This window comes from Podarcis bocagei (genome assembly GCF_964188305.1).
Source record: "Podarcis bocagei genome assembly, chromosome: 13".
In the NCBI taxonomy this organism is placed as follows: domain Eukaryota; kingdom Metazoa; phylum Chordata; class Lepidosauria; order Squamata; family Lacertidae; genus Podarcis; species Podarcis bocagei.
The window spans coordinates 28,585,924-28,598,289 of record NC_138138.1 but is presented as its reverse complement, the minus strand read 5'-3'; the positions used below and the strand labels follow the sequence as shown (position 1 = coordinate 28,598,289).

Below are 12,366 nucleotides of genomic sequence, written 5' to 3'. Positions count from 1 at the left end.
ATATATCATTTCTACGTCTAGGAAAAACCAAATTTCTTAGCTTAAATATTAGGAATGTCTGAATATATTTGTGGGTTTAGGCAAGGAGTTATAAAGGGGCACAGAAGCTGCAACACTTGACCTGCTCAGTCTGGCCACTGGAAAGAGTGAATACTAAAGTTCTCTCATAATAGATGAGGGTGCACAGGAACTGAACAAAGTGGCTTGGAAAAGAGGCTACGTATTGTGAATGAGAGACAGACTTGGCCTTCTCTAACGTGGGGAATCTCCTGGTTGAAAGTTCCCAGTTGTCAATGCCCCCCCCCAACCCTGCAGATAATTCCCATATTGACACCACAGAGGGCTACGTGTGAAGTTCTTTCTCACTCCCCTCAAAACAAACTTAAGACTTTGATGTACTAGCCAGCATGTCCTTAGTCTTAGCAGGGGGTAGGGAGGTGGTGTAGATTTAACATAAAACCCCACTGGGCTTCCCCCGGCATCATCTTCTGAAAGAAGTTCCTAGGCCCAGGAACTAGCAAAGCGTTCACTTGTGCCTACTTAAATAAATGCCTTTTTTTTACCCTGAGTCTCTTGATTCCAGCCCGTGAAATCTGTTGACAGTCGTACAACTCTATCCTCTCCAGGCTGTGGCAGCTCTTGAGGTGCTCCAAGGAGGCGTCTGTAATCAAAGGGCAGTTGTCCAGCTCAATCACCTCCAGGCGGTCGTGGGCGCAGGCACCATTGCCCAGGTGGCGAATCCCATCGTCAGTGATCAGCTCACAGTGCGATAAGCTCTGCCGCCACAAAGGGAAGAAAGCGAAAGCAAAGGAGAAAGAAGCAGGCAGCATTTGCAAAGGTGTTATAATGAGGTCATTTCAAGATGGTGGAGCTACCCCAGCCTGGTAGCGCAGAACTTGATATATGCCTAAGTTATCTTCAGCTGAAGAAATCCTCCAGCAACATCTGGGACTGTTGGACCACAGTATTCCAAACCTCGGCTTACAGATTTGTTGGATTCATGGATGCTCTCCTCATCAGACGAGCCCCCAACCCCAGCAACCTATGATGTGCCAAGCTGCTGGGAAGAGCTTCTCTCTGAATCCCTGCTTCCTCAGCCCTCTCCATTGCCTACTGCAGAGGTGGGGAACTTTCCCCACTCTCTCCTGAGGAACCTTCTGAGGGCCACATGGCACTGGAGGGTGGGGCCAGAGGCAAAAGTAGGAGGAGCAGTGGATGTAAATGTTACCTTTGTACAGTAGGCTAGTTTCTGCACAAACTCATACACTCCTCTTTATCCTCCCATCTAGACAAGCAAGAGGCAGCATTATTACACTTCAGGGACACATTTTAGTCAGGCACTTGGGGTGCAAAAGCAACGCCAGTGAGGTGTGTAGCCTAGGGAGAGACCCAAGGGCCAGACAGATAGGTCTGGAGGGCCACATTTGGCCCCCAGGCCCTAGGTTCCTCCTCCCCGGCCTACTGATTCTCCAAGTCACTCCAAGCTCACTTGCTTTGTGCTGTGTGTGTATAGTTAGTTCTCTTCTAAACCTCCGATATACTACGCCTTCATTTAGCATTCACCTTTCCCTTCACACACACACACACACACACACACACACACACACACACACACATCTAATCCGTGTTATTTGTATTATAATAATGAAAAGTGTTTAATTAGTGGTCAAGGCACCTCAAATTATCTCACGAAACCTTGCAACAATCCTATTATTATGCATCTATATTGCAGATAGAGAGGGACAGAAGCCAAGAGATGGTGGTTTAGCTCAGGGTCACCTAGCAAATCCATAGCTGAGGGAGTGTTTTTTATTATTATTGATTAACTAAAATTTAATACAGTGTCCACAAGAAAAAGAATAATAAACATAGCATTGAATTCATAGCGTCATTTTACATAATCTTAAAACATTAATGGTCAATGTAGGCTCTCCGCATACATGGTTGCAAAATTAGTGGGGAAAGTTTGCTATCTATTTCCCTTGCATATGAAAAGAGGGGGGGCGGGTTTCATTAAAGGTGTTTCTCTTTACAACACTTTTTGTGACCCTCCTAAGCCCTGTTAGTCGCTCTGAAATAGCCACATCCTAGATATTGTTGAACCATGTTTCAAGGGGTTAGCTGAGGCAGTATTTGAGATCAAGAAACTTTCTGGCTCGTATATCTTAGCTACCATGCTAGACCAGCTCTAAAAGCTGGGCCGTCTTGTTGACAAAGCTGCTGTCCTGTTCACAGATCCATTATGCCAATGACAGACTAGAAGGTAGAACACTCAGGAGTTGCTTCTTAAACAACCTGTTGCTTTCTTAATCACACTCACAACTTTGAGCTTTTTTAATGACCCAAAATCCTGCAGCTGAGAGAAAAGCACTAAATTTGAAACTCTGGCTCTACCACATTGTTTCGGGCAAGTCATTCTCAGTTCTTCTTCCTATCCAGATCCGTAAAGCTTAAACAACAGATGACCTATCTCACAGAGCTTTGCATACGAGCACATTACTTAGGGGTTCATGCATTTCAATACGCTGAATTCCACATCTCAGTGGACTACCTCATTTTCTTTTCCAACTTGGCAAATAATTTAGAAATGCAGTTAACAACGTGGTTAAAATCCATGATGGGGGCGGGGGCTCTTGAAGACTCACCAAAACCTGAAGCCGTGGACAATGTATCGAGAGCTGGATTAATGTGCTGTCTGTTATCTGGAAGAGATCAAAAGATACACACGTTTCAGAAGGTATCGCCTAGCCTATCTTGTAGTAGTTCTTGGTCAGGACTAACACCAGAATAATGTCAAAGCTTGAGGTAGGCCTTCCAGATAAAGGCAAATGGCTGCTGGCAGAGTCAACTGTTTTCAGAAGGCTCCCGGAGTTTAAGAATCCCTAATATAGACATTCCGTCTCTCAACAAGTACATACAGAAGTTCTCAAACTGCGGCCCGCAAGCTCCATTCAGGAGGCCTGCAGAAAATTTTTATCTGTGTCTGGCCCTGCACTTCACTGATTTTTTTTCTGATGGAGAGCAAAGCTGTTTTGACCAGGGATGGACTTTCAAATTGGCAAACAAGAACCTGGGGCCCCTGAAGGTCTCTGATTTTCATGATCACATTGGGATGATGGCACTGAAGATTTTTTTTTTTTACTTTGCTTCATATTTAATTCAGAAGCACATCTATCACATTAGAAATGAAATCCTACAGTTATTCAAACATGAGTTGTGCATGTGCTTTGGTTCACAGATCCAAACAAGTTCATTAAGTGATCCACTGAGACCTTCAGCAATTTTCAAGTAGTCTGAGGAAACAGAAGTTTGAGAATCGATAGGCTGGATGTTATGGGAGCCATATAGCTACTGCCAAAAGCAGCAACTCTGCACTACCTCTTCCTCTCTTCTCCTGTGACAATATGCAGTAAGCGAGGTCATTGCACTCCAGGTCCCCCTCTTCTTGCATGCAACAGGCAATAAAGTAGAGCAGGGAAACTTTGAGTACAATGTTGCCCTATGATACTTTACAAAAATTATTACTGGGGAGAGAGGAGGTGGTGGAGCTAGAGCAGCTGCCACTCATCTTACAGCAATATTTTGTTCCACCAAATTTTATTACAAACTAAGGGGCTGTTTTCAACTAAGCAATACTATGAGTAGACCTGTTGAAATTAATGAACCTTAAGTTAGCCTTATAAATTAATTTCAATAGGTCTACTATGAGTGAGATTAGAATTCAATACCACTCTAAGTGGATAGGATTAGCAAGACTATATACTACTATGTCTCAATATTATGGAAGTTCAAGAACATCTTTTCCTTTTGGGGGGGGGGATGAGTGAGCAAGACCCTCACCAAAGCATTCTTGTGAAAATGCTTCCCTGCAGGTATGGATCAACAAAATTCCTTTCTGAGCATTATAGGAAGAGCACACAAAGAGGAAAAGCACAAAACACTTCCTGCTTGTTGGAATGTGGATAAACAATCTCAAGCAAAGGCTTATCTTAACAAATTACAGCATTCTCTGAGTCATGGTCTACGTCCATGACATTCTGCACATGCATGAACCCCCACACCCACCCCTAAAAAATGGGATGAAGATATTTCATATACCTGAACACACTCTTCCAGGTCCATTTTTTCAAGCTCATGACAATTCTGGGGAGAATCAAAAACAAAGCAAAACACACACAAAATTAAGCATTCGTTTTTTCAAAAAAGCACATATTGATTCTTCCTTCTGAACGCAAGCTAAGATGGCTATAGACTAGTCCTAATTACTTCAATGGAATCACTCCAATGGAAGCTGCTGGAGAAATGAGGCCAACAGGTATCTTAAAAAAAGAAACATTCCTTCCACGATCCGAGCCATGATCGCAAGAGGATCCAACTACATTACGGTGCTCTCCTTAGTGCTGGCCACTGTGCAGCAAGTTCTGCTTGGTAGAGAAAGTGCACTGTATTATCTTCCCCTCTCCCTGATTTGGCTCCAAAGCAATCCCAACTCTGTAGTTCAGAACAGATTATGCAGCTATGGAAATTATCTTATTTAAATGGCTTATTCTGCTCCCATCAACCAGATTTCTCAACATAGTTTAACTCCAGACCAATCCCATTTTCACCAATGGGATTAGTCTGGGGAGTGTCACAATAACCTCTGCATTTAAGGTCTAGAACGGGGATAGGGATGCTTCAGCCCTACAGATGTTGTTGGACCACAACTCACACCATCCCTGACCGATGGTCCTGCTGGCTGGAGCTGATGCGATTCCCCACCCATAAACTCAATGACGGGAGAGATAATGGAGATCAGAAGACAAGATGGTTTTGCAAGGGATGGAAGTAGGGAACGGCTGCCATGAGTTGGGAGAAGGGCATGGAAGCACAACTCCTTAAACAACAGAAAATAGAATCATAGAATCATAGAGTTGGAATAGACCACAAGGGCCATCGAGTCCAACCCCCTGCCAAGCAGGAAACACCATCAGAGCACTCCTGACATATGGTTGTCAAGCCTCTCCTTAAAGACCTCCAAAGAAGGAGACTCCACCACACTCCTTGGCAGCAAATTCCACTGTCAAACAGCTCTTACTGTCAGGAAGTTCTTCCTAATGTTTAGGTGGAATCTTCTTTCTTGTAGTTTGGAAAGAAGATACATTGTTGCTTTGTCTTCCATTCAGCCCCAGCCAAGCTTTTAAGATGCTACCATATTGCAAAAGTCTAAAGAGGCGCGTGCTTTCAGACATCAGTCCTGCCAGGTTCTGGTGCTTATTGAACCTCCATTTCCATGGCTGTTCAATCCAGAACTTGGCTTCCATCCTCGCCCTTAGGTTCTCTCAGGGACAAACTGGCTATGGCAGTGGCAGTTACATATTTCTTTTCACATGCCCATCCCCATTCACTTATAAAGCCTTATATAGGGTATGCAGAAAAGGGCGCCAAATCAACACATCACCTCCTCTTAGTTCATTGCTCAAACCATTCTTCTCTTTTCCCAGCTTGCTTATGGTATTGAGCCCGGTATGGCATAGGGCATGAGGTGTTTAGCATCTGTCTTCTACAAGGAAGACACCACTCACTGCTTTAAGTCTATGAACAAGCAAACAAAAAGGATCAGATGCTTACCCGAGCCAGCGTGGTAAACCCCACATCAGTGAGCTGAGAACACCGAGCCACTTCCAATATTCTGCACAGAAAATAAAATACAGCAAATTAACCACTTGTGCTTTTCAGAAATCCATTTTCAGAAATCTCACAAACTTAGTGCCTGTGGAAAAGAAACCCCAAGACCACTAGTTTCAAAGTAGTTGAGGACATGTCACTTGATGGGCTCACGCTATATATCAGCAATCCTAACAACACACGTTGAAGGGATAAATACAGCTTAAATCCCCCAAGCTACACATTTCCCCCCCCATTTTTATGATTCTTACACTTCCCATAATCGCTCCTGAAGACCTTAAATAGACAATTTCCCCCTCTTTTCTATTTCTGCTTGCCTGCCTGTCATATTTGACAAAACTCCTCCAGCTCATCCATATTTACTCCAAACACTGAACCCATCAAACCCTTGCAATCTCACTTTCCGATGATCAATGTTGCACAACTTTGTGGGAATTAAATTGCTCGAAGCCCATCCCTATTGTCCTCTTGACCTAGCTCTGGGAAGGGAAGCTAGGATTATTAACAGTATTTTAGGCAACCTACGTCCATTAGTCTAATTTCAAAAGCTTTCTGTAAGCAATCAGTCCAGACCTCTGGGAAGAGTGATCTGTCCTTTCCCTGGCAGCCTGCTGGGCAGGGAGGAAGAAAGTGGGGGTTTCCTCCTCTACTTTTTGCTCTGACTCCACACACTATTTCAGCTTGGTTCATAGTGAGCATGTGGCCCCTGACAATTACCCATGAGGGATTTTGGCCCTTAACGGAAAAAAGTTTGCTTGCCCCTGTTTTAATAGTGGCAGATTTCATTCTGGGCAATGACATTTTTCACAACCTTGAACCTATGAGACAGATTGTGAGTATAAACAAATGAATTTTTCTATGACCCATTCTCTTCCACATAATATGCCAACCCTTTTCTGTGTGCTTTTGATTCCTCTGTTACCCATTTTTACCCAGCATACATCCCATGTTCACATGCTAACCTTGTATCCTCCCAAGCAGCCCTCTAACCCAAAGCCTACTTACCTAAGCCTTGGACAGTTTTGCCCTAAAGCATTCAAGATGGCGTCGGTGATGTTGGAACAGCCAGAGGCGCACAGAGACTGTAACTTGTGGCACCCTCTACATATTGTAATGAGACCATCGTCTGTTATTTGCTACAGAAGGAGAGAAGGTAATCAAAGTCATTTGTAGTGTGCAGCAAGTTTTGGTCTGTTTCGCCTGGCGCATGAAACCCACAGGTCAAAGCGAACTATTGTTTAATGTGAATGAGCAGCATGCTGGTGCCCACTGCTCATAAATTCCCGCAGCATGCTGCAGACAAAACAATCTGCATGTTTGTCATGTTGTCCAAACCCAGGCTAAAGGTTGGTTTCCACCAAACAAACCACAAGCAGTCATTCAAGAACAAATTTTGGTACTGCTTATTACTTTGCAGGGTGGAAATCAACCATGAACCAGGGTTCAGAAGACAGGATAAGCCAGACTCTGGCACGTTTTGTCCACAACGGGGCAGCAATGGTTGTGGGGGAGGAGCGCAATAGGAACCAGAATGCTGCTCATTCCCATTAAACCACAGTTTGTTTTAAACTTTGGTTTGATATGACATTTGAACTGGGCTCCAGGGTGGGAGAACCCTTCTGAGTCCTAAAATTACATCTTAAGTATTATTTGGTAAACTCATTTTAGCAAGTATCATGTGAAAAAGCAGGATGCCAATTGCACACAGGCTATCAAAATCTGTTCCTTTTTTGGGCTCAACATTCCATTTTTGGCACCACCACAAAATGGTTCAGGATATTTTCTCGCAGGACAAAAATGTACTTCCTCTTCCAACTTTTTAAAAATACACACACACAAAAATTTAAATACAGAGACAAGAAAGCATTCCAACCCGACCAAAAGAATCTTTTCCAGCTTGTCCTGCAAATAAAATTTGAAACGCCTCCTGGGCAAGGGTGAATTCGGACCAGATAGATTTGTCACATTAAATGCTAACACTAGGAGAGTTCTTTACTATATGCAGAAGGTATTCAGTGTATGGTCTAGGGTGGTGATATGGTTGCCAATTTGAGATTTTAAAAATATCTGGTCAATGAGTGGAGTTGGCAAGCTCCTAGGGATCTGAGGGTGGAGCCCAGTGGATTTTGTAAGGCCAGAGCAGAGTCAACAAGGTGCCCTCAATATGTTATTGGACTGTAACTTCCAGCGTGCTGGCAGAGCAAGAGACTCTTAAATGGAAAGAGCTCTTTTTCAATATCCTTTATTCCCCCCACAGGGGAATATCAGTTTTAGGAAACCTTCAGTGGCTTTGGGGCACCATGGAAATTCTAATAACGTCTGAATGCCTAGCATACTAGGGGCACTGAATGTCTTGCTTAACATGTTTGGAAGCAAAGGGTCAAGAATGGCTATAGGCACAGAGACGCAAGCAACTACAAACACTTGCCCGTCCCCTCAGCTACTGACGATTTTTATAGCCAGATTTTCACACACATTCCCATCCACCACAGTAGGGATTTTGCCCCTATGAAATAAGATGAACATCAAGCTACCAGGACTGCAACTACTCCAAGCCAACAGGGAGAGGCATTACTTGGGGTGTGAGGGTCACTTTGCAGAGTTCATGGCCTCTGCATGTTAAGAAAAACAGGAGCAAATTTGGATTTGTGTGAACCAATTACTTACCAAGCAGGTCTGCAAATTCAAAGTCACCAGTTCAGGACAGTGTGCCCCAATGTATTTGAGAGCTTCATCCTCCAGCTAGAACAAAAGTGCAATAGGAGGGAGGGAGGTAAGCAACTTGTTAAAGGAGTCAGCGTGAAGTCATATTTTGGGTTTTCTTTTCCTGGAATAAAATTACTGAAAATCTGGATTCCCAAAAGTCTTTGTTTTTATTTTAAAAAGAAAGGGCTAGTTTCTCATTCTCAATGACAGCTAAGAGCCCATATGGGTCTCTGGTATCTCATGTCACCATGGGACCCACAGCATCTAATAGGCTTTCAAAGCTGGCTACTGCAAAAACTCCCAGCATCAAGGCTGCCATGAAGGAGGGAAGAACAAGAGAAATATTCCATTTCCCCATTCTATACCCCCATGAGCACTACACCTTTGTGGCATTGTCACCCGAGAATTTATTTGGCTGGGTTCTCAAAATACTTAGCTTCATTATGGAGGTGTTTGAAAATCTCACAGTGTAACCACATGGTTCTAGAATCAGAGTTTCTGAATTTTAAGGACTTAAGCGCCTTTAATAATAAGAAGAATTTTATTATTTAAACCCTGCCCATCTGGATGGCTTTCCCCAGCAACTCTGGGCAGCTTACAGTACATATAAAAACATAGTAAAACGTCAAATATAACTATTTGTTGGTTTCACATAAACATGCTTTGTTTAAAAGAGAAAAAGAGGCTCTTTTGTTAAGACAAAAAGAAAAAAAGGCAACACCCAAGTTATTTCTGCTACTAAAGATGCCACGGATGTCCTTGAATCATGGAAACAGATGGCAAAACAACTGATAACAAGTGCCTTGCTTCCATCAATATTTTTTCCTTAGCACTCCATTAAAAAGGGGAAAGGCTAAAGCTATTTTTAAAAAATATAATAATTTATAATTTATAAAATTATGGCTGCGTTTGCTAAACCTCTCCACTAGAACTTCTTTCTTTGACTCATATAGGTGCAACTATAAACTGAACATCCTTTATCCATGTGGATGCAGATACAGATGTGGATGTATATCTCCTGAAGCTCCCGGATGCATATTTGATGCAGGTGAACATCCTCAATCAGAGGCCACAAGTTGTGTGACATGTGGTTGACTGCCCACAACTAAACCTGCATTGGGGGCCTAGAAACATGCCTTATGCTACTCTATTACAATTCCAAGCTGCTCTAAGAGAGCCACAAAAATGTTTGCAAAAATCCAGTACAAGGAAACCTGAAACCATGACAGTGGAAAGCTCCTGTCCTGCAACTGCCTTGTGTCACAGCTATTTTATTATTTTGCCTGGGATTGCTAACGAGGTTGGGATTTTTCCTTTCCCTGTATGAGGTGCCACAACTAAGTCATGTGGCCCATCTCAAAGAACTGAAATTCTTTGAGATGGGCAAAGCACAAAGAACAATGGCCCTCAACTAGTTGAACCAGGTCCCACCCAAAGCTGAGATCAGAGGCCATCCTCCCCAGAACAGGATTCAACACACAACCTGATTTCCAATTCAGTTATCCAACTTACTATTTTTACTTTTTAAGTAATTTCTAATTTCAAGACAAAACTTGGAGCATATTTGGATAAAGGGTAGGACTGTGTTTCAGAATTTCAAATACAGTGGACACGAGAAATGCTCAGCTTTTCAGTACAGATGCCCAGGTTTTTTTAAAAAAGGTTGGCTTGGATGGCTTGGTTATCTTCTAGTCCAGCACCTTTAAAAATGACAAATATCCTAGAAGAGAAGTAACCAAAAGTTCCTATACTTAAAAGCCACATGCTATCGCCAGACAGTCAAGAACTGCACGAAGCACAGTGCTTCTGCTCTACTTTTCCTCTGTTCAAAAGTAATCTCACAGATTTCCTCCCTTCTTCTCTATCCTCAGAGAAACTCATGTAGTGCAAATTGCCATTATAACTCTTTTGGACAGGGTAAAATAAATAAAGGAATAAATAAAATTTAATCTCTCCTACTGTTCTCCCTCTTGCTTCCAATGTCACAATGTATGACCCAAGTTAAAACAAATGCACTTCAACTCAAGCTTTCTTGAAGCTGCTGTGTCCTCTCTGGAGACATACCTGCGTGCAGCCTTTAAGAAACAGAGCTTTGAGTCCACCGCAGCCTCTCACCAAAGCCTGGATGCCATCTTTTGTCACTTGGTCACACCATGATATATTGAGCTGCTCCAGTAGAGGGCATCCCTCACTTGAGAGGTGAGAAGGGGGCAGAGGGGAAAGGCAGACAGAGATGTTAACTCTTAAGGATAAAAAAATTCTTGCTTTGGAAACAAGGGAAATTCACCACCTTGTTTTTCAGTAATAACACACTGCTCTCTGCCACAGCTTCAAGGATGACCACCAACTGAAAACTATAGCAGGAATTTGGTTAGCGCATGGAGCTGATAACGCCATGGTTGCTGGTTCAATCACCATATGGGACAGTTGCGTATTTCTCCATTGCAGGGGGCTGGACTAGATGATCCTCAGGGTCCTTTCCAGCTCTACAAGTCTATGAATAATGGGGGTAGGTGGTGACAGAAGCCATGTGGCAATACTGCAGGGAGAAAGGGAATGGGCTTGTTTGTATAGCATGCACAAGGGCTTCTGTATCAAAAGGACCTAAACAGGGCACGGGCTAAGAAGGCACATACAGCAATGCCACAGCATGTCTCACTTCTGAATCAACAGTAAGGAAAGACCATTCCATCTCTTGGATGTCAGCATTCTGTGGCTTCCGCACTACTAGCATTCTTGATCTCGCCTGGTCCACGACTAATTGGGAAGCTCATTCTTTCCCTCTGACCCCATGGGACCAGAAAACAGCCCAAGCTTATACTGATTGTCATCTTATGCCCAGCCTTCCTGGAGTTCCCCAAGTCAGGCTAACTAAGAAAGAACAAGGTGTGCCTCTACCGCACCCGCCCACCCCTGTTCCAATTCTGGTCAGCTGCTATACCACTGACACAGTGAGTTGGCCCAGAGCATGGTAAAATGAAGCAGGGGTTTCCATCACAAAGAAATGCGGTATTTTTAAATCAGGGTGGATAAGTTTTATGAAGAGCAACACTCACCTCAGTGCTTTGAGGGACAGGTTGGTTATTGAAGTGCAGGAAGCTAGATCAAGATGTCGGAGTTTGGAGCAGAACTTACTAAGGCTAGTACATGTCCTGGAAGAGAATAGGACACACATAGGTTCATTGCTCTGTCATTATTTTTTTAAGTAGAAGACGTTTAGTGATCATGTGCCTATATCAGAATGGGTCCCTCATTTTCATTGTAGTTGACTGAAATCTATTTCTTTAAAAACACACTAAGATTCTCAATATTCTTCTTAATTTGGATTTTTCTTTTTAACTATATCATTGTTAAGACGACACAATGTTCTACTGTTTATATTAAAAATTGGGATATATAAAAATTTGTGTGTGGTAAATGAGAGAGATTAGATGCTCAGCACATCTGGCCCAGCCTAACCATGTGCCCTCCAAGCTTAGCCTCTGATCCCTTGCCTGTCCAATATACGCACAGGGGACCACTGCAGATTTGATGAAGGTGATGCAAAGGTAAGGAAGGGCTTGATGCACCAAGTTTAAGTTGGTGCTGCCCCCTACAGTGGGACAGGGGTCCCTTGGCAATTTGCCCTTTCTAGCTACCCATTCACAATAAGAACAGATATACTCTGACAGCATTTGAGCAACAAAACATGCAACCAAGAAAATGGGGGAAAGTGATTAAAAAGAGCTAAAGAAATGCCGTGGAGAGCTGAAATAAATGCCACTTACGCATCTGTAATCTTGGTGCAGCCATTCAAGTTCAACACTTCAATATTTCTGCAGTTCTGTGCAAATGTCCTTCGTGACAGAAAAAAGTACAGTGCTTTTCAGGCTTTTAATGACATACATTTTAAATCAGTGGCACCTGACATTTAAAAGGTCTTACAAACCGAGGGGCAATTAAAGCAAATAATTGGGGTTGGTTTGTTTTTTTAAGTGATACTTTGAGAATATT

General features: G+C 43.0%; 1 protein-coding gene across 3 annotated transcripts in view; it reads right to left on the bottom strand.

Annotated features, from left to right (window-relative positions):
- The window catches only part of FBXL20 (F-box and leucine rich repeat protein 20), a 68,197-nt gene that overhangs the window by 4,105 nt on the left and 51,726 nt on the right, over positions 1 to 12,366 (bottom strand). For all 3 annotated transcript variants that reach the window (XM_081168694.1, XM_081168693.1, XM_081168692.1), the window contains 9 exons: positions 12,141 to 12,209; positions 11,430 to 11,525; positions 10,438 to 10,564; positions 8,335 to 8,409; positions 6,673 to 6,803; positions 5,611 to 5,671; positions 4,099 to 4,143; positions 2,646 to 2,702; positions 564 to 776 (listed from right to left, as the gene is read on the bottom strand). In XM_081168694.1, the coding sequence (XP_081024820.1) occupies positions 564 to 776; positions 2,646 to 2,702; positions 4,099 to 4,143; positions 5,611 to 5,671; positions 6,673 to 6,803; positions 8,335 to 8,409; positions 10,438 to 10,564; positions 11,430 to 11,525; positions 12,141 to 12,209 (874 nt within the window). The remainder of the gene's footprint in view (positions 1 to 563; positions 777 to 2,645; positions 2,703 to 4,098; positions 4,144 to 5,610; positions 5,672 to 6,672; positions 6,804 to 8,334; positions 8,410 to 10,437; positions 10,565 to 11,429; positions 11,526 to 12,140; positions 12,210 to 12,366) is intronic.